At 43.6% G+C, this 22,901-nt stretch overlaps 1 protein-coding gene across 1 annotated transcript in view; it reads right to left on the bottom strand.

The window, feature by feature from the left end:
* Positions 1–22,901, bottom strand: part of eya1 (EYA transcriptional coactivator and phosphatase 1) — a 169,686-nt gene that overhangs the window by 111,090 nt on the left and 35,695 nt on the right. Inside the window, exon 7 of the mRNA XM_080194096.1 lies at positions 6,799–6,881. Within this exon, the coding sequence (XP_080050222.1) occupies positions 6,799–6,881 (83 nt within the window). The remainder of the gene's footprint in view (positions 1–6,798; positions 6,882–22,901) is intronic.

The following is a 22,901-nucleotide window of genomic DNA, read 5'->3' as shown; positions in this document are numbered from 1 at the left end:
CATCATACTACACAGTTATCCCCTAAAATTAAGAATGTACTTAGATATAACAATACCTTTTTCAAAAACGCCCTCCTCTAAATTTCCCATTTTGCCACTATTCATGTATGAGCCTTGGCAGTAAATACTAGAGAGGTAGTAGACGGGAGCCGTCTTTTATGTTTGAGGTCTCCTTATGGGTATAAAGAGACCATGAGGTAAGCAGAAGTAAATCAAAGAGGAATGGCTTATTCAGCATCATAACAGGGTCAACCCATGGTAAGCGGCTGGCCTGGATGGGGTACCCAGACGAACACTCAGATCCCGTGCGGATCAGCTGGTGGGGGTATTTGCAGAGATCTTCAACTTCTCTTTACAATAATTTGAGGTCACTATCTGCTTCAAGAAGATGACCATCATCCCAGTATCTAAGAGAAACCAAGAAGCGTGCCTTACTGACTATTAGCTAGTGGCTCTGACATTCATCATCATGAAGTGCTTCTTGGCAAAGGATCCATGTAGACTTCGCAGATCCTGTGAAAGGACAAATGCTACTTGTGATGGTTGATGCCCATTCCAAGTGACCAAAAGTGCAAATCTTGAAGTCAGTGTAAGCAGAGGCAACAATAGATTGACAAGTATGACAATGGTCCTGTTTGGGCCTCCACCATTGCTGGGGCCCATTTTTCTCCTGAAGCATAGTTCCAGGAAGTCTCTCCCCTTAGGAAACTCCTCGATTTGGAATTCCTCTTCCTTCAGGCCATCCTTTCTGGTTCCTTTCTACTGTCTTTTGTCTTTCTGGTCAAAGCAAGTCAAATGTGGTTCTTAGTTTGCAACAAAACATGAACGACGCCGGTGAAACTGGGTCATTGCATGTGGCATATTGTGATACATTTTCAGGAACTGATTCACTCGCATGCCAAGGGAACACTCCCCTTGGGAAGCTTTCGACACCTGCTTCAAAGTTTGGACAAACCTCTCCACCTGGCCATTTGTCGTAGGGTGGTATGGACGGAGCCAGCCTCACTTGTTGGATTCATTGGTGATCAAGATACTCCCAACTCCTTTGCCACAAACTGGGGCCCATTGCCACTCACCACTTGTTTAGGATTCCCAAATCTAGCAAATAGTTTGTCATGTCGATCTATTGTTGCCTCTGCTTACACCAACTTCAAGATTTGCACTTTTGGTTACTTGGAATGGGCGTCGACCACCACAAGTAGCATTTGTCCTTTCACAGGATCTGCGAAGATTTTTTGCCAAGAAGCTTCAGGCCATTGATATGGGTGAAAGAGCTGACAATGATGGCGCCCTTTGCACTATCATGCATGATTCACAAGAACCAGCCTTCTCCTTGATCTGGGAGTCTACACTCAATCACCAAAAATAACTCCTGGCTATCTCCTTCATTTGCACCACGTCCAGGTACCCTTGGTACTCTTGCTCCAGCATCCTTCCTCTAAATATGGGAGGAATGACATCTCTCATACTCCACTATACACACCCATCTGACAAGGACAACTCTCACCTCCTGGACAGATAGGGACTTAAATCTGGCTGATTTCTATGGCTGGTCCTCCCTCTCCAGACTAAATCTATGATTTGACTTAAGACTGGGTCATTACAGACAGCATTCTGGCCGAGGCTGCGGACACTGGTATTTATCTTCTTAACAAAAATACATGATTTTCAACTTGGAATCCAGAATATCCATTCGTCCAGGGAGAGACAGCCTTGAAAGAGCATCCATGTTGCCATGCTTCTCTAATTGTTGATACTGTGTGTTGTAGGAATGTGCTGATAGAAGTAGTGCCCATCTTTGTAGGCATGCTGCCACCATAGTTGGTATTCCAGTACATGGCCTGAAAATGGTGGTGAGGTGTCTCTGATTGGTTAGCAGCACGAAATGCCAGCCGTAAAGGAAAAGTGATATTTTTTCACCCCAAACACAATACTCAATCCTTCCTTTTTGACCTGGACGTAGTTTTCCTCTGTTTTCATTCAAGAACTTAATGCAAAGACAATGGGCCTTTCCTCTCCATTAGACAATATAGGCCACAATATAGCACCAACGCCACAAGGCGGGGCATCGTAGGCTAATTGTAAAGCCAACTTTGAGTCAAAATGGGTTCTACCTCCCAGTAAGCCTCCGCACACCCCTGGGTCCGTCTCCAAGGCCGGCCTTTCCCAAACAGTTAGTGTAAAGATTTTAGCACGGTTGCCAGATCTGGCATGAACTTGCCATAATAGTTTAAAACTCCAGAAGTGGATGTAATTGCAATAAGTTTTCTGATCAAGAAGCCTTCATAATGGCATTCATTTTCTTTGATGCATTTGGTAGACCTTCACCAGTACATATTCTTTCAGTGGCACCACATGTTCCAGGTCAGCACTTATGGTAATCTGGCAGGATTCAACAGCAGTGCTTTTATTTTATCTCTGTACATGGAGTCAGGAATCAGTGACACCGCTGCCCCCACATTCACCTCCATTTTAATTATCTTCCCTTCTAACCTGGGAAGGACCAGGACTGATCAGCTTCTCAATGGACTGACAATATAGTTAGCTGAAATTCCACAGATTTGGCTAACTCCCTATCCCCTTCCTAGCTGGCAGTTGGTTGCCTTGTCTTCAGGATAGTCTCTCACCGACAGCCCTTTACCTCTTTAAGTCCTACAATTCCGGGCAATATGCTCCACCTGCTTACATCGACAGCATTGGGCTTTACAAGTCCAACGTCTTGACTCTTTGTGGCCAGACTTGCCACAATGGCAGCATTCTACAGTTGGCATCACGTTCTGCTGCGTTTTGGCTACTTTGTGTACTCAGGCACTAACTCCCAATTGTGTTGCCTCATTGGTGGCCAACTCCATTGCAGTAGCTATTTCAAACGCTATGCTTAAGTCTAAAATATTTTTTGTTAAAAGTTTTCATTGGATGGCTTTGTTAAAGAGACTACAAACTAGACGGTCCCATAAAGTATCTTGAAGAAACCCACCGAATTTGCAGTGCTCAGCCAATCATTTTAAAATGGCCATCAACTGAACAATGGACTCTCCTTCCAGCTTGTGCCCTCTTATAAAATTGGAAATGTTCTGCTATCTTTAGAGGCTTGTGTGCAAAATGGTTCCCTAATTTGCATAAATCGGCAAGGGCTTTCTCTGCAGATTTTTCAAGCTGCACCAGACTTTTTAGCGTTGTGAATGTCTAACTCCTTCTGGTGTTCAGAAAGACCGCTACCACGAGGTCTTCATCCACCTTATTGGCGTTTAAGTATGAATAAAAATGTTCTGTATATAATGTCCAGCTCTCAGATTCTTCATTGAATGGCCCCATCACTCAGACTGGCTCACTATTTTCTCTTCCCACTGGTGGGAATTTTTCCCACCACTCATGTTTCAGTACATAATTGTAGGACTGGTCCCCTCATTTTGTGCTCTTCGCGTCAGCCACTCCCTTACCGACTGTGCTCTTCCTACCCTTCCCATCAAATGCAGCCCAACTTCCCTCGTGACTGCTTCCCCATAATGATCTCGGTACTCCCAGTTTAGAACTCCCTCTGTTATTCTGGCTGTCAACAGTAGCCCACGTTCCCTCACAATCACTGCTTTAAACCCATTTCCTGATAAGTACCTTTTTTTTGAAGCGTTCTGGCTGTTGACAGTAACGTAAGTCCCCTCGCAACCACAACCTTCAACCCGTTTCCCAAAAAGTACCTTTTTTGTGAGGCATTCAATGCAGCCCGAGTCCCTTTGAGGCTGTTTCCCTCGATGCCTAAACTTGCTGGTAGCAGTTCTCCTCCCAAATTGTGGAAGAGAGGGAGGAGGAGGAGAGAGGGAGGGGAGAATAGTTAGCAGAGACCCTCGGAAATGCTGTGAAGTTATGCTGCTCCCCATAGCTCCATATGTAGATACAATTTCTTTAAACATAACCACTTGTTAACAATTGCTACTCAATTTCTGGAAGTATTCATAATTGAACATTAAGCCCCTTATTGCCAAAAGTTTATCATATGTTTAAGGCAGCCATCCAGGATACCTGAATATCATCTGAGGCTAATTACTGGGGAGTGAAGCAAAACTGGTCATTTGTAGTTCTTGTTTCCTACACAGAAAACAGGTACAATGTGAATCAATTTCTCCTCACTAAGACTTAAGCACTCCTATATCAATACCATAAGCCATGTAACAGAAGATACCCAAAAGTTGGTGCATACCATAAATTGGTAGATAGCAGCTTATAAGAAAGCTACGGAGTTCATTATAAATAGTGAATTTGTTGCTTTCATGAGACTACTTGATGAAGAAGATTGCATATACAAGATGGAACACTGCGCTGGAGAGTTAAATGGTTTAGGACCAATAAAATTGACTGAAATCAGCAGAAGTTTGAAATAATTCAATTAAGAATGAAAGATATCTGTAGAACACTGAAGATATGTAGAAGAAGAATATGAAAGAATTACACATGGGATACTCTAAATACATTAGGATTTGTGCTTGATCTGCACATGACTCCAGGAAAATACTTTCAAATGTACAGTTGCTTGGCACCTTCTCCACTATTGCCTGTGTAATTAATCAGAGAATACAAATTCTGATTAATTCTCTCCTAAAATAATAAAAGGGGATCCAAAATATATCACAGGATTCTGGTGATTCCTTCCATTCTTTCAATACGGCAGTCGCTGCTTGTATTGTATTATTGCTCCATTTGCACCAATTAAAAGCAATTTTAACAGACTGCCACTTCTGTTTAATTTGGAGAGGAATATTAACATACAAACAGACTAATTAGGAGCAGGGGTAGGCTACTCAGCCTCTCGAGCCTGCTTCACCATTCAATAAGATCATGGCTGATCTGATTGTCACCTCAACTCCATATTCCTGTCTGCCTCGATAATTTTTCACCCCCTTTCTTATCAAGAATCTGCCTTAAAAATATTCAAAAACTCTGCTTCTACCATCTTTTGAGAAGAGAGTTCCAAAGACTCAAAAAAATTCTCCTCGTCTGGCTTAATGGGTGATTTGTTATTTTTAAACAATGACCCCTAATTCTAGATTCTCCCAAAAGGGGAATCATCCTTTCCACATCCATCCTGTCAAGGCTGCTCAGGATCTTATATATTCCAACAAAAAATTATCTTACTCTTTTAAACTCCAGTGAATACATTCCTAGCCTGTCCAACATTTTCTCAGAAGACAACCTACCCATTCCAGGTATTAGTTTAGTAAACCTTATCTGAACTGTGTCCAATGCATTTACATCCTTCCATAAATAAGGAAGGATGTAAATGCATTGCAAATAATAATATTAGAACATAAGAACATAAGAAATAGGAGCAGGAGTAGGCCATCTAGCCCTTCGAGCCTGCCCCGCCATTCAATAAGATCATGGCTGATCTGTCGTGGCTCAGTTCCACTTTCCCGCCCTCTCCCCATAACCCTTAATCCCCTCTCTTATCAAGAACCCATCAACCCGCTTCTTAAAAATATTTAGCGAGGCAGCCTCCACCACTTCAACGGGCAGAGAATTCCAGAGATTCACCACCCTTTGAGTGAAGAAGTTCCTCCTCAACTCCGTTCTAAACCGCCTCCCCTTTATCTTGAGGCTGTGCCCCCTAGTCCTACTGTCTTTTTTGAGCGGGAAGAGTCTCTCCACCTCTATCCTATCCATCCCATTCATCATCTTATATGTCTCAATGAGATCTCCCCTCATTCTTCTAAACTCTTAACGAGTACAAGCCTAGTTTATTCAGCCTCTCTTCATAGCTCAATCCCCTCAACTCCGGTATCAGCCTAGTAAACCTCCTCTGCACTCCCTCCAGGGCCAAAATATCCTTGCGCAGGTGCGGCGCCCAAAACTGCACACAGTACTCCAGCTGCGGCCTCACCAATGCCCTATACAGCTGCAGCAAGACCTCCCTACTTTTATATTCAATCCCACTCGCTATGAAGGCCAGCATCCCATTCGCCTTCCTGACCACCTGCTGCACCTGCAAGCTGGGTTTTTGCGACTCATGCACAAGGACCCCGAGGTCCCTCTGCACCGTCGCCTGCTGCAGTTTTTCGCCACGTAAGTAATAGTCCTTCCTACCATTCTTCCTACCAAAGTGGACCACCTCACACTTGCCAACATTAAATTCCATTTGCCATTTCCTGGCCCATTCGCCCAGCCTATCTAGATCCTTCTGCAGACTCTCCACACCCTCCGCACAATTTGCCTTTCCCCCAATCTTGGTGTCATCAGCAAATTTCGACACCCTGCACTCGGTTCCCTCCTCCAGATCATCTATATAAATGGTAAATAGCTGAGGCCCCAGCACCGACCCCTGGGGCACCCCACTAGTCACCAACTGCCAATCCGAATAGCACCCATTGACCCCCACTCTCTGCCTCCTATTTGACAACCAATCCTCTATCCATGCTAACACCCTACCCCCAACTCCATGTCCCCTGACCTTCTGCAATAACCTCTTGTGAGGTACCTTGTCAAACGCCTTCTGAAAATCCAGAAAGACCACATCCACCGGCTCTCCTCTATCCACTGCCCTAGACACATCCTCATAGAACTCCGGTAAATTTGTCAGACACGACTTCCCTTTAATGAAACCGTGTTGCGTCTGCCCTATCAAGCAATTCCCTTCAAGATGCCTAGCAAGGAATTACCAAAATAATATGGTTTGATATATAACAATAACACTGCTGCATTTATTCTCTTATTTATTTCTTCCAGCTGCATAGGTAATAATTTAGCATTTAATTAATTTACCCTTACAATATTGTTTATACAAAAATATAAAATAAGAAGGTGCAATACCTGATGTGAACTATTAAAGCCTGTAGAATTTGTAAGTGAATTGTTTCCTGTGTAAATTCCTGATGCTGATGTAAAACATCCCCCTGAAAAAGAAAACTTTTGTCAGGTTTTTATTTTCTTCAATAAAATCTAATCCCTGTATTTTGGGTAAACATGTTGCTAAAATACAAAGGCGGTTAGTAAATAAAATGTCATATTGCATAATGATTGATTAATTTATTTCCCAGTTTGTTATCAATTCTGGATTCTCACAACCAAGTACAAATTTTGTTTTATTTCTTATTCATTCATGGAATGTGGACATCACTCAAACTCAGTATTTCTGAAGTGGCTTGTGAGGCCATTTCAGAAGATTGCTGAGAGTCTGGAGTCACATACAGGACAGATACTGTCAGGATAGCAGATTTCTTTCCTTAAAGATATTAGTGAACCAGATTAGTTTTTACAACAATTCTGCAGTTTTCTGGGCACCATTACATTAAAACAGCTTTTTATTTCAGATTTCTTAATTTTCTGTACTGCCTTGGTAGCTAGCTCCAGTTTACTAGTCCAGTTGCATAAGCTATGTTACTATACCCACTGATGTCACTAGGTTTGATACTGCCTTGTGGAAAAGGATCCAAGGGTTGAAAAAAAAAAGTGATGTAGAAAATTGTAGATAGTTAAAAATTGGAAACAAGGAAATGTTTTTAGGGTTTTAATCTCATTTTTGATTCAGATAACTCTGCTTCCTCACGATATTAAAATTTACTTCAGGGCTTCACAACGTCCCTCAGGATTCAGGAGAAACCAACATCCCTTTAACTGAATGGTTAAGAGCCTGAAACAGCTTTGAAAGCTACTTCTTACTTCACATCTGCCTCCTTGATGAACTGACGAAGCACCACTCTGCACAAACTCCATACATGTACCAGATGGGCTGCCTTGCATAAATTATATATAGTATGCTCTAGTCATGTTCCAATCTAAAACCTATTCCTTTCTGGATAGGAACATTCAGTGACAAAAAAGACCCACAACTGGTTTTAATTACTGTTTTTTCCGACCAGGTTCAATAATTTGCTTCCTTGGCCTGCTGCCAGTGGGCAGGGAGTATCATCAGTATTTAAATTTAGGCAGTTAACCTGCTAACAATGAAACTGAAAGAGAATCACTTCAGTATTACATAATTCAGCCCCTCTTCATAAAACACATTTGCAATATTGGAGCCCAAATTGCGCAACGGCTAAGTGTGTAACTAAAGCCTGTAACTAAAATGCCAAAACATGTCATCGCCTTTCCCGCACTCATCCCACTTTGCTCCTATATGGCATTGCAATCTTGCTAATAAACAATGCTGCATAGTACACAACTGTGTGTATATTTGTCTCAATGAAATTCTCCCCTCAGATTGATACATAAGGATCTATTAGCTTCCATTAAACAAGATACAGGTCAATATTTAATGTATAATGAAATGTAATGTAAATTACATACACAGGATTAATTGATGAGAAGAACTATTCCATCTTCACTGCTACCAATCTTTCCACAAATGCATCCCAAAATAAAACAGGCAATTGTGACTTTCCTTTTGCAGTCTCCAATGGTGAACTGTTTTAATAACAAATTTAACAGCTACTTAATTTACATTAATAACCCCAATCACCAACCCTGCTAATGTTTATTAATCATGGAGTGGTAACTTTGTATAAATAATTTGGGAGAGCTCACCACTAGACGACACATCCTACCCAAGGATGGCAAAAATGTTGCCATTTGGACTGCCTCTGTGACACAATGCCACTGCTCTTCTTCTTTCAGGAATAATGGATGCTCTGCTCCAAACTGCTTTGCTACCAAAATTTGAAGATTTTTAGGGATTCAGGTTACAATGTAGGCCTGGATTTCCAGGTAGACACCATTTCTAATGGACCACAGGCTCTATGCTCCTGCTCTCAAATCAGAGGATGATATTTGAGTTTATCCTATTCCTGGTACTTTACAACAGAGGAGAGTGTTTGAGTTGCTGCAGATCTTAAGGTTAATTGTTCTTGGAGTTTAACACTACCAAACAAATTTAATCATGTTTTGTGCAAGATATTTCTCAGACCAGTTATGCTTGAAAAAATGTTAGCCTTGTATGACATGAGAAATAAAATTGCACTTGTAATTATCCCCATTAAAACAAAATGCTTAAATTATCCTACTCCATATTGAATAGGAAGGATATCCAGTGTATTTTATTGATACTAACAAACACTTGTGGGATGATTTTAATATTTCAAAAATTTTAATACTGTCCACCTGGCAAGTGAGCAGTCACCCTTTAGACTTACCTGCTCAGGTAGCATTTTCTTCTTGCAGGTTCCTACTTTGACTTTTCTTCTTAGTAAGAGGGACACCACTGGTAGCCATCTGGGTATTTACGATCAGGTTCCAGTTATGTCATTGGGACCAGATTGTTATTTCACTGTAATGTTGCATTGCAAAACAATTCTAGTTTCCCACCAGGCCAAACCAAGGGAAGAGGAGTAGGGGGCCAAAAGAGGCCCACAAAGTATGTGGCTTTATATTGTGATTTGCTTGCTATTCATTTTTCACCCTGCCCACTTTATTTTTTATTGCTTTCAATGGGCAATAAAATTTTACAGGGTGTAAATCAGGCAGGTTATCAGATCCCATCAGATGGCCTGGATTAAAATTTTTCCTGAGATGGAGTGGTGCGTGTCAAACCTCCCAGCTGATGGTACACAGCTGGGACGTATTCAAAGTGATAGGAGGGTGGCTCTGTTTGCCACCCAAATCACTCTGTCCATTGGATAGCAGTGCAACATATTTGGAAAATTGGAGAGCTCAAGGCACTGACTGCCATCAGCCAACTGTGAATTTTAAAAACTTAGGGCCCGATTTTACCAAAAATTCATGCCCGTTTTTGGGTGTAAAATCGCAGTAAATTCGGGCATCGGGCCTGTAACACGATCTGTACCTGAATTCGAGCAGATTGCGCCTTTACCAACACCTTATTGGGTGCGGATCCAATCCGCGCCCCAACGATTCAAATGCATTAGCATGCAGTTAAATTGATTTAACGAACCGCACACCCAACTCTACCGCCAAATCCCACTTTACCGTCTTCGGATCTGTGCTGTTGCCAACCTGCAGAATAAAAATCCGAAGTGGATTTCTATTCTGCAGGAGAACCTCCGAAGCCCATCCTCCTCGAACACTTTTTGTAGACCGCCGCTTACCACCCCGGCAGACCCTCCCCCCATCCTGCGATTGGACCCCCACGGGAGGCGGACCCCCCTCGACAGAGCACACCCCTGCGATCCGAACTCCCTGGGAGGCAGGCACCCCAGACAGAACCCCCCCCCCACCCCCCCCAGCGATCAGACCCCCTCAGGAGGCAGCCCCTTGCCCCCAGGCAGAGCACACCCCCAACCTACCTGGATTGCTGCTCTCCCTCCACCATCCTTCTGACCTGCACTCATTGATGCGGAGATGCCGGTGTTGGACCGGGGTGAACACAGTAAGAAGTCTCACAACACCAGGTTAAAGTCCTGTTGAGCTTAACCTGGTGTTGTGAGACCTCTTACTGCACTTGTTCGACATCGTGCAGCACCTTCCTGGCCTTTCGGTGGTGTCTGCCAGAGAAGCGGGGGACGGGCTCAGATGGATTTCTCGTTGGTGGGGTCGGTGGAGGGAGAAGGATGGACTTGGAAGAATCTCCACCACCCCCTCAACCCCAACCAGAGATCCATTGAGCCTGTGCCCCCCTCCGAGTGCAGGTCAGAAGGATGGTGCAGGAAGAGCAGCAACCCAGGTAGGTTGGGGCTCTGCTCTGCCGAGGGGGGGGCCTGATTGTGGGGGAGATGTGGCTGCCTCCTGAGGGTGTCTGATTGGGGGGGTGTCTGCTGGGGGTGCTGCCTCCCAGGGGGGTCCGATCGTGACTCATCTCCCTGACACATCTCGGCTCTCTCTGTTTTGTTTTGTCTTTTGCGCCCGGGCGCGCTGTTTCAGATTTTTTTTTCGAACTGCGCATGCGCAGTTCAGAGCTACGATCATTCCAGCCGTGCTAAGCCCTGCCCACGGCACAGACTGGACCGGAGCCAGCAAAAAGTGTATGATTGCGCTGGAATGAGGATTCCGGGCTCGGATTCATTTTACGTCTGGATCCGGCCCTTAGCCTACAATTGGTAAAATCTGACCCGTAGTCTTGATGTAAGCATCACTGGGCAAGGCCAGCGTTTACTGCTCATTCTTAATTGCCCTTAAAAAGGTCATGATGAGCTGCCTTCTTGAAGCACTGCAAAACTATTATACTGATTTGATACAACTGATTAACTTATTAAGTCCTCCAAAGGGCAGAATCAACAATATTGCTGTGGGCCTGGAGTCACGTGTAGGCCAAATCAAGGAAGCACTTCTGCTCCTGAAGGTGGTGAACAAGAGAAGCAGATGGGTCTTTCTGACCAATAAGGGTTTTGTGAATGTCATTAATTAGACTAATATTTTATTCAGATTTATTAATTGATTTAGTTTAAATTCCTCGAGCTGCCATGATGAGATTTGAACTCATGTCTCTAAAGCATTTGTCCAAGTCTGATTAATAGATGAAACAGTTTTATCATTGTTTCTATCGGCAGAACACTTTGTACATTGGGACAGATTTTCTGATTTTGAACTTGAGTATAAAGTATCACATAGGCAGAGTGCAAAATGGCAGAGTGAACCAATTGGACTGCCTGCTCATAACAAGACCAGCAAAATTTACATCCGTTTTTAAGTAGGTGGGAGACTGGTGGGCTCCATTATAGCCCATGTGATGGCTCTCCTTGCCTAATTTTCCTTTTTGCACTTTGCCCAGGTGCTGCTTTACACTGAAATGCTGAAAAGCCAATGGATGTAAACAATACTGACAATGGTCAAACTTTTCCCTCTATGTTATCACTTGCTGTTCGTGGGACGGCATTATGTGTAGAACCACATAGATAATATTCATTATGGCAAGATCGCAGGCCTGAATTTTGCACTCATTGGGTGCGTGCATTCAACGGCCCTAGCAACAGATGTGAAATGTCATTTTGGTCACAATCAGCTCCCAAACACAATTTCACGCTGGTTGGCCCACTAATGGGCATCCAGTGTCAAACAGGCACTGAAAAAGGCTTAGTGCTGCTGGGTGGGTGGAAGAAAAGGGAGGGTATACGCTGGCATTTCTCATCACTTCCCTCAAGGCGGACAGCTGTTGCATTGCTGTCTCGGGGAGTTGCAAACCTGTACAAATTAAATGTGATGAAAACACGCAACCTGTGTCAATGCACCATTTTCAAATGCTTTTCAGCCGAACTCATCAAACCAGTCTCCAGACGACTTTTAAAATTTTATTTACACTAGACATTTCATTCCACCCTGGATCAAGGTAGTTGAAAAAATGTGGATGCCGTCTGGCCAACTGGCCACTTGCCAACTGCGAACATGTAAGGACCACATACAAATTGCTTTTAATTGACTCCATAGTAGGCTTAATTGCCTACTCAATTGTTGGGAGTGCGCACGTCCGATATCTCATCGGATAACTCACGCGCACATCCGATATCTTCTCATGTATTTCCAGGATGGATGTGCAATGTAAAGTTCTGGCCCAAACATAAAGTTAACTCTTACTATTTTAAATTCATAACTCTTTGTATGCATCATTTCATGCTAATGCTACAAAGTAAAATAAATGAACATGCTGGGAATTATGTCAAAACATTTGCTGCTTCATTGTATGCTTGTTGTTTGTTACTATAAAATATATAATGGCCCCAAACTGCATTGCTGTTTTAGCAGACATTCATTAGAACAGCAAAAAAAGGTCAAAATTTCAACATGGTAAATCCCCAGCTGCGCTGATATTCCTGGAATAGTCTCAAAGGAGCCCTGAAACAGCAGGATTTCTCAAAGTGACAATCCATTTTCCAAGTTTAAGTGTACTTAGTCTCACCAGCATATTTCCTAATCAGTGTGTCACACCCGAGTATATAGGCTGGGTTAGGACGTGAAACCACAATGACCTAATGGAAAAACATTTTTTGTGGGGACAGAAGAAGTTATTTAAAGCAATTATCTTGATAAGGAAATGTACACTCAAACCTCTCTCCCAGGCGAAGGCTGGTGGACATTTTAGGGGCCCTCCCTGCCTAAGATCGGTAAAAAAAACCCATCCCTTGACCCTGTGAACTTTATTGTGGTCAGTGACAGGGGTCCGCTGTGGATGTGGTCTAGCATAATTGCCATGTTCATATACCCAAAGATTTTTTAAGCTAATGTACTTTGCCATTTTTATGTGCAAAATACAGCACAGGAAGGTCTCAATTCTGAATTGTTTGAATGGTTTAATCCTAAGAAATTTGTTTCTTTATTTTCATTCCTTTTTAATTTTTTTTTAATTCACTATCAGCCATGAGAACTTCCTACCTCCAGAAGTCAAAGGTCCAGTGCTTATGTCACAGCATGTGCATTATGCAGACGTGTGCCCATTTCCTGGGAGTTTTTATGATATCTACATCCCACCATCACAGATCCCACCATTTCTGAGGAAGAGCAGCAGCTGGAGGTATAGCTCCTCTTGGATAAAGGTAGCTCCCTCAGTGGGTAGCTGTTGACAGTGTGGGGGCATCAAACACCCTTGAAACCTCACTATAATGAGGCTCATGTATTAACATATGCACTGGCCGAGCAGGCGTGTGGCCTTTGGAAAGCCTTCTAATGCAGACCCCAGAGGCTGTCCTGCTTCATTGTGGTGTGCTGCGCTTTGTACAACATGGCACTGCAGCAGAGAGAGCAGTTGAACCAGGAGGAGATGGAAAAGTGCCACATCTTCTCGGATGAGGAAGACAACGGTGGCAACCCACAGACCCACAGAGAAGGCAGAGGGGAGACCTCAGACGATGGCCAGGGCCCGCATGTGGCCTAAGGATGTCCTCATTGCCTCTCAATGTGGGGATGACCAGGATTAGGACTTCAAGACTTCTCTTACCATGTGGTATCATGGTTCTCAACAATGTGGATCTTGTGGGACAATATTGTGATGGCCACACCATTCATGGGCAGGGTGCTAAAGTGACTAACCTGACACTGCAGGAGAATGATTACTTGCAGTGAGGACAGAGTGATGCTCCTCTTATCCTCTGCAAGAGTCCAAAGATGTGTGGGTCAGGTGGATTAAACACGCTAAATTGACTGTTACGCTGGAATTGTACAGCCCACCTGCCCTGGGAATTTGAGCAGGAAAGGGATGGACAATGGGAAGGTCCATTTACCCTGGGTGGGATTTTCTGGTCTCAGGTCGAGTGAGGCGGTAAAATCCCGTCCTTAACGTCAGGGGGATTAGCAGGATAAATGTGTGGGGTTACGGGGATAGGGCCTGGACAGGATTGTTGTCAGTACAGGCTCAATAGACTGAAAGGTCTTCTTCTGCACTGTATGGATCCTATGATTCTCTGAAAATGCCTGACTTCTGCCTGACAAAGCCAAAAGTGATTTGCCACTGAACAGGGTGATTTAGGGGCTCAGAAAGGCTGAATTAAAACATGTCAGCTGCTACTGCTTCCTCTAAGGTTAGGGGTCCCAGTCTCCAACTACTAATGAGCAGGCCTAAGTGTTGATGTGGAGAGAGAGGATGGGGAACCTTCCATAGATAGGGATTGCCAAAAGCAGCATGGCATTACTGTGTTGTCCATGTGGGAGATGGGAGAGACACACTGTTGTCATTCTCTCACTACACAGGGAAGAAGCACTGAGTTTGCCCGGAGCTTTACAGAGCATGGTGCCATAACAGGGCAGCTTGGAGGCTCCTTACGGGTGATCAAATTTAACTTTAATGCAAGCTAGTTCTTACTGTGGTGACTTATCACACTCATGCGCATCCACTAGGTGTCTACAGTTTCTCAACCTTCCTCACTGTCCTGCTACATTCAGGCATATCCCAGGATCCACAGCCAAGGTTGAGGCCACTTGCTGACTTCCATGCCCTTTTCCCTGAGATAACTTTGGCAGGTGTCCCCTGGACTTTGAGGGTCCAGGCCAAATTTTGGGCAGCACAGGTGCTGCAGTGTTGCCCTCTGTGTGTGTGGGGCTGGAAGTGTGTCACCCACAGGAGGCGGGACAGATATTCTGGACATACCAAGGATCCCGTGGGTGGAAGACCCTGGGCTGCACACCAACCAATCCTCTTCCCTTCGGGTCCACAGGGGCTTCTGGGCTCCTTCATGGGACAGCTGGAATAAGATCCAGAAGCCCACCATCCTTTGACACTGACACTCAAGGAATTCTCACTAGTGCCTGCACCATGCAATTGAATCCCTGCACCACTGAGCTCACGCCCTCATCCACAGTGTTCATAACATAAACCATGATGTGGACATCCTCTACCATGCAATGTACATCCCGTGTCAAGGTCTCCTCTGTGGATGGCACCCTCACAGTGTTGGCCTCATTGGACTACAGTAATGGCACCATTCCCTCGGACAAAAGGGATGGGACTCCGAGTTGGCTTGGCAGTCCGAGGAGGGATGGTGTCATTCCTTTCTGATATTTGGGACTCTGTTTATGCAGCCCCAGCAGCTCTCTGAATCCAAGAGTATATCTGCCTGGGTCTCAGCATCTTTCAGAGCATGGATCATCAGGTGTGAGGTATTCACCAGTGAGTGATCCAGAAACCTGCCTACTACTTATTCCCGCTAAGGTGCACTGGTGGAGGGTGTGGGTGACAGCTGTGCTGCCTCCCTTGGAGCTGCTTGAGTCTGTGGTGTCCAAGGACTGTGAGGCTGGTCTGGGCAGGTCTGCTGATTGGCCTGCATTAGTGCAGGACTGGGGAATGCTGATAGAAGAAAGGCCATTCATTTGAGACTTGCGCCATGGCTGGATGTGTCGAGGGCTCTCACTTGTGTCTCTTGCCCCCTCCTAGACCTCTGTATAAGTATGGTCCAGCTCCTCACCAGCATTAATAACGCTCAATAGCAAAAGGACTCATTCCTCAAACAGGGTTAGCATCTTGAGCTCTGGCATAACTCCATCCGGCTGTCCTGCAATGAAAAAGATGGAGACAGTGTAGGTGGGAGTCGTGCCACATCAGATGGGAATGTTGTCTGGCATGTGTGAGAGATAAGTGGGAGTGAGCCTGTAAGGGGCCTTAGAGCTACTGGGGGGACATTATGGGGAATGGGGGAGGGCTGGGGGTGCGATACATGGCAAGCACTGTGACCCTGTGAGGGGGTGGGAGTGAGATCACCATGGAGGTGTGAGGGTTGTGTTAGGAACATAGAACATAGAACATTACAGTGCAGAACAGGCCCTTCGGCCCACGATGTTGCGCCGACCAGTTAAAAAAAACAACAACAATGACCCACTAACCTAAACCAATCCCTTTTCGTCCATAAACCTGTCCACAGACCTCTTAAACGCCCCCAAACTAGGCGCATTTACAACTGCAGCAGGCACGCCATTCCAATCCCTCACCACCCTCTGGGTAAAGAACCTACCCCTGACATCTGTCCTATAACTACCCCCCCTTAGTTTAAAGCCATGCCCCCTCGTGCTAGATTTTTCCATCAGAGGAAAAAGGCTATCACTCTCCACCCTATCCAAACCTCTAATCATCTTATATGTTTCAATAAGATCCCCTCTTAGCCGCCTTCTTTCCAGCGAAAACAACCCCAAACCCCTCAGCCTCTCCTCATAGGATCTCCCCTCCATACCAGGCAACATCCTGGTAAACCTCCTCTGCACCCTCTCCAAAGCCTCCACATCCTTCCTGTAATGTGGGGACCAGAACTGCACACAATACTCCAAGTGCAGCCGCACCAGAGTTGTGTACAGTTGCAACATAACGCTACGACTCCTAAATTCAATCCCCCTACCAATAAACGCCAAGACACTGTATGCCTTCTTAACAACCTTATCTACTTGATTCCCAACTTTCAGGGATCTATGTACACATACACCTAGATCCCTCTGCTCCTCCACACTATTCAAAGTCTTCCCGTTAGCCCTATACTCAACACATCTGTTATTCCTACCAAAGTGAATTACCTCACATTTCTCTGCATTAAACTCCATCCGCCACCTCTCGGCCCAGCTCTGCAACCTGTCTAAGTCTTCCTGCAAACTATGACACCCTTCCTCACTATCTACCACACCTCTGACTTTGGTGTCATCAGCAAATTTACTGATCCACCCAACTATACCCTCATCCAGATCATTAATAAAAATCACAAACAGCAGTGGCCCCAACACAGATCCCTGAGGCACATCACTTGTAACCGAACTCCATGATGAATATTTACCGTCAACCACTACCCTCTGTCTCCTATCCGCTAGCCAATTCCTAATCCAGTTCCCTAGATCACCCCCAATCCCATACATCTGCATTTTGTGCAGAAGCCTACCATGGTGAACCTTATCAAACGCTTTACTAAAATCCATATACACCACGTCCACTGCCTTACCCCCATCCACCTCTTTGGTCACTTTCTCAAAAAACTCAATAAGGTTAGTAAGGCACGACCTACCCGCCACAAAACCATGCTGACTATCTCCAATCAACTCATTACTCTCTAAATAACTATAAATCCTATCCCTAATAATTTTTTCCAAAACCTTGCCCACAACAGAAGTGAGACTCACCGGTCTATAATTCCCGGGGAAGTCTCTGTTCCCCTTCTTAAACAATGGGACAACATTCGCTAACCTCCAATCATCTGGTACTATACCAGAGGCCAACGACGACCTGAAGATCAGAGCCAGAGGCTCTGCAATCACTTCTCTTGCCTCCCAGAGAATCCTGGGGTAAATCCCATCCGGACCAGGGGACTTATCTATTTTCAGACCCTCCAGAATATCCAGCACATCCTCCTTATCAACTGTAACACTATCAATTCTACTCCCCTGCAACCCAGTGTCCTCCTCAGCTATATCCATGTCCCCCTGCGGGAGATATGAGGAGGCAGGTTAACTCTGGCTACACGAAGAAGATGATTAATTTTCTTCCGACACTGTGGCCCCACCCTCTTATGGGGTGACATGGTGCTCACAATTGTGCTCACAGCTCCCAGGTGGGTTTGGTCAGATTACTGGCTGGATGTCTGCCCGATCAAGGGTACAGGGTCTCCCTTCTCTGTTCGAACCCATCCAGAGGTTTGCTGAGGCTTTCCTTAGAACATAGAACATTACAGCACAGAACAGGCCCTTCAGCACACGATGTTGCGCCGACCAGTTAAAAAACAATGACCCTCTAACCTAAACCAATCCCTTTCCATCCATAAACCTATCCACGGATCTCTTAAACGCCCCCAAACTAGGCACATTTACAACTGCAGCAGGCACGCCATTCCAATCCCTCACCACCCTCTGGGTAAAGAACCTACCCCTGACATCCGTCCTATAACTACCCCCCCTTAATTTAAAGCCATGCCCCCTCGTGCTAGCTTTCTCCATCCGAGGAAAAAGGCTATCACTGTCCACCCTATCTAAACCTCTAATCATCTTATATGTTTCAATAAGATCCCCTCTTAGCCGCCTTCTTTCTAATGAAAACAACCCCAAATCCCTCAGTCTCTCCTCATAGGACCTCCCCTCCATACCAGGCAACATCCTGGTAAACCTCCTCTGCACCCTCTCCAAAGCCTCCACATCCTTCCTATAATGTGGGGACCAGAACTGCACACAATACTCCAAGTGCGGCCGCACCAGAGTTGTGTACAGTTGCAACATGACGCTACGACTCCTAAATTCAATCCCCCTACCAATAAACGCCAAGACACCGTATGCCTTCTTAACAACCTTATCTACTTGATTCCCAACTTTCAGGGATCTATGTACACATACACCTAGATCCCTCTGTTCATCCACACTACTCAGAGTCCTCCCATTAGCCCTATACTCGACACATCTGTTATTCCTACCAAAGTGAATTACCTCACACTTCTCCATATTAAACTCCATCCGCCACCTCTTGGCCCAGCTCTGCAACCTGTCCAAGTCTCCCTGCAAACTATGACACCCTTCCTCACAATCTACCACACCTCCAACTTAGGTGTCATCAGCAAATTTACTAATCCACCCAACTATACCCTCATCCAGATCATTAATAATAAAAATTACAAAAATTCCTTGGTAAAACATGATGCATACTTTCTGGCTTCCACCCCCCTGAACCCACCAACTGGACTTGAGGTGGTGTTTAAGTGGTGTGCCCCAATGATTACAGCAATTGAGGGTGAACAAATCAGAGATAGGCCACCATGGACCTGGCATCAAACTAGTGAATTTTTTTTCCCTTAAAGAAGCTGAATATAGAACCATAGAATTCCTATAGTGCCGAAAGAGGCCATTCGGCCCATCAAGTCTGCACTGACTCTCTACCAGTGCCCAGCCGCCCCACCCAATAGGTGGGAATTTGCAGTCGCTCATGCTGGCAGGATCATCTGGTTCTGCTGATCCAGAACCTCTGCCACAGGTTTGGGGTTTGTCCCTTAGTCAGGTGAATGAAGAGTTCCGGCCTGAGACAGAGCATATAAAGCACAGACAGTTTAAAGATTACTGATTAGAATGCGAATCTTTACACCTAACTTGCTGTTCAAGTCCTAAAGTGGCCGACAATGTAAGTGGAAGGAGCACTGATCACAGGTTAAAGAGATGTGTATTGTCTCCAGACAGTATAGTAAGTGAGGTTTTGCAAAACTTTAAGACTTGAACAGCAGGTTAGGTGTAAAGATTCGCATTCTAATCAGTAATCTTTAAACTGTCTGTGCTTTATATGTTCTGTCTGAGGCCAGAACTCTCCACTCACCTGACGAAGGGACAAACCCCGAAAGCTTGTGAGTTTACTATCAAATAAATCGGTTGGACTTAAATCTGGTGTTGTCAGACTTTTTACTGTGTTTACCCCAGTCCAACGCCAGCATATCCACATCATGACAGGTTCTCTGATAGCAGAGGGTGTGAAGATTGGGAAACCCCCTTGACATCTGCGTGACTGGAAGATCGTGTTGCCAGCCAATGGCAGGCCACCTCCACCCATACTCTTTCTTGTTTTTTTTATGTTTTCATCTTTCAATAAAGTTATATTTCCTTTTCCCTTCTTACCTGTTTCTTTTCATGTCATTTATCGCTGTTTTAGCAAACTATCCTACTTAACTGGCACTGTCACTCATTACTATTATGTCCAGAGTTCCGAATACAAGTGACACCCAGCAAGGGACTATCACGCCTTTACACTGTCCAGTATTCTACAAGACAGGATGGAAAACAGCAATGCGGCCCAAAGCTCATTAACAGTCTCCTCTGTCCTTTTTCAACATGGCAGCTGTGAAAAGTTTAAATTGAGCCCACACTTCCATTGGTCATCTCTGTTCTGACTCCTGTGGCTAACTGACCACCAAGCCCATCTCTACATCAATTCAGGGGTTGCCCCAGCAAAACTGTGTCTCAATTCGGTTTTCCCTGGAGTAGTTTCAGGACCCAGAAATAGTCTCAAAATCCTGTTCCCTCCATGGTACCAAAATCCAGCCTATGATCTCTCTGGTGTACAGAGCATTACTGGCTTTTGGAAAATTATAAACAGTATTTCCCAACCAAATAAAAAAAAACAAATCTCTGTGATAAAATGTTAAAATTCTCCTTTTAAGTAGCAAAATTAGTGAAAATGGAATATGGTAAAGAATCCAGTTTCCCAAACTAGTATGCAATAGGATTTTTTTTATAATTCAGCTGAAAAGCTTTGCATTCTAAAAACAGTACACATATTAATATTCTACTGTCCAATGAAAAAGAATCTCAAGAGAAACCTTAGCTGTCTCACAATTTCAAAGCTCCTCAATGTTACCAGCTTTTGTCAAAAAAAAACACAGGAGATTAATTTACAACAGTCGGCAGAAAAAGTAATTACACCTCTGTTCAGGGAAGCAAAATGAGCATGGCCCTTTCATCCTGTGGTCATCAGCTCATAGGGAGGTCTTACAGACCGTAACAAACGTAAAACAGGTTTCATACAAGACGCTGTGTGGGCTAACCAGTACTGTTGGCTCTGACATGGCAATTTAATAAGGTAGGATGAGTGAAGATTACAAGAGCAGTTTAATAGTAAATTTCATCAACTCTCATATTCTAAAGTGTAAACCAATACTCTTCTATATAATTAGCAACCAGTGTGTGTTTTTGTCTCTGAGGCTCTCAATCCTAAGTCACTCTGTAACACTCAGACTTCTCTGTAGAACAAATTAGCGAGATAGGTACTTCCAAATACGATAAAAGCTTAAACTTACAGGTCAAAGGGCAAGTCAAGAGAGAGCAGAGACCCACATTAAAGCTAAGAACCTTAGCAACATTTGAAGAATGAAGACCTGCTGGGACTAGTTTGTAGTTCCATGTGTTCAGCCTTTTTTTCTATTTCCCATTTTTGTGGGCAAGACGCTAGCCTCCTTTGTGAGTTTCTGACAGGGGACCATTTGCTTTGGTTGATCAGCTCCTTGCCATGGGCTACGTCTATCATCAGTGCACAATATATGGCAGAAGTTAGAAGATCTCTCTAGGGAAATGCCTATGAAGTCCAGATGGGCTCTTTAAAACCGAGCATTTCAGCCTCTGATTTATTTGGAACTTGTTACAAGATCAGTCAGCTTGTACTCTAGTATAGGTGATTGCAAACAAACTTCTACATCTGTACTAAACACTTTACATATGTCAGACTAAATTACTCAGTTTGCATGGTTTGTAATTACAAGTTATACAAAATTTGCATTTATATTTATAGAACAAGTTTCCACAACATAAAAGATTGAAATAAGTAATAAATATAGGACATTAAACTTCGGTATAAAAATATTTTGTTCATCCTCAAGTCTTGTGTGTTTATTCACATTGTGATTTCTGCCCAAGTAGCAAAATTGCTAGCATGGGCCTAATCATGTGAGTTAGGGAGAGAAAACAAAGAGCTTGGAGGAAGAGTAATGCACTTTTTAAAAGGTCCAATGAGCATAGATGGCAGCACAACTATAGAAAATGTTAGCAACTTGAAACATTCTAACCAAAGTAGATTGGATGGAACATTGAGGAGAGGTCAATAAGGACAAATTAAAAAAAAATTTAATAATACAAAGGAAATCTTGCGTGACAAAACTTAAAGCCTATTAGGTGCAACAGCCAATCAGATCAGCTTACATATATTTGATCTATACAGAATAATCCATGTAGCTTGCGAATACTTTACCCTCCTCCATTACATTCTTGCTACAGATTCTTCTTGTATGTTTAATTGTTGATAAGTGAAAAGTTGAATATTGCATAAAAAGTGGTTAAAATAATTTTTGCAAATTGCTAACTTCCACTGTTTTAGACTATAACTAAGAAAAAGAAAAATATTTTTGTTGTATAATGTACACTTATAAATATATAATGTTTAGTTAGAAAAAGAAAACAAGAACTGGTGATGAGCTCCAACTAAAATACAAAGGAAGAGATCATGAATCTGAACTTCCCAAGATTAATTTGTTGAACTATCTATGCAATACTACATTGAATCATAGAACCAACAAGTCATACAGCACAGAAAGAGGCCATTCACCCCTGTATGCCCATATGAACTCTTTGGGTAAGAAACAATGGAGTAGCACAAATTGAATTGTTCTTTCACAGTGTTGCAAAACTGAATTTGAACAGGAGATTAAAAAGAGAGCATTAGATGAATATCTATCAATGCATAGTAACTCTGCAGCTTCAACTGGTAAATGCAATGTATAAGACCATTTTGATATCCTCCAGTTCACGTTCACTTTGAGATTTCAAATGAATTTTTTCAGACTTACTTAAATCAAGGCACGGACGCAGATCTCAATTAATTTAAACCAATCTAAATTGTTTTGTAATCTTACAAATTCATTTTGAAACTAACATTAATTTGTTGATGTGTGCACTTCTAGCTTATGATCTTTAACAATTATAGCTAGCTATGGTTATAACTATTCAATATATTTCATGCATCTGATGCAAGAGCAGTAATCTGCATGCAAACATTGCTTTAATGATATTTTCAAACTTTTAATTAACTGTAGATCTACTTTGAAACAGTAGCTAGCTCC

The sequence above is a fragment of the Carcharhinus amblyrhynchos genome, chromosome 8, assembly GCF_965287045.1.
Source record: "Carcharhinus amblyrhynchos chromosome 8, sCarAmb.v2.hapA, whole genome shotgun sequence".
Taxonomy (NCBI): Eukaryota; Metazoa; Chordata; class Chondrichthyes; order Carcharhiniformes; family Carcharhinidae; genus Carcharhinus; species Carcharhinus amblyrhynchos.
The sequence above is the reverse complement of the archived record's forward strand: the minus strand, read 5'-3'. Positions and strand labels throughout refer to the sequence as shown.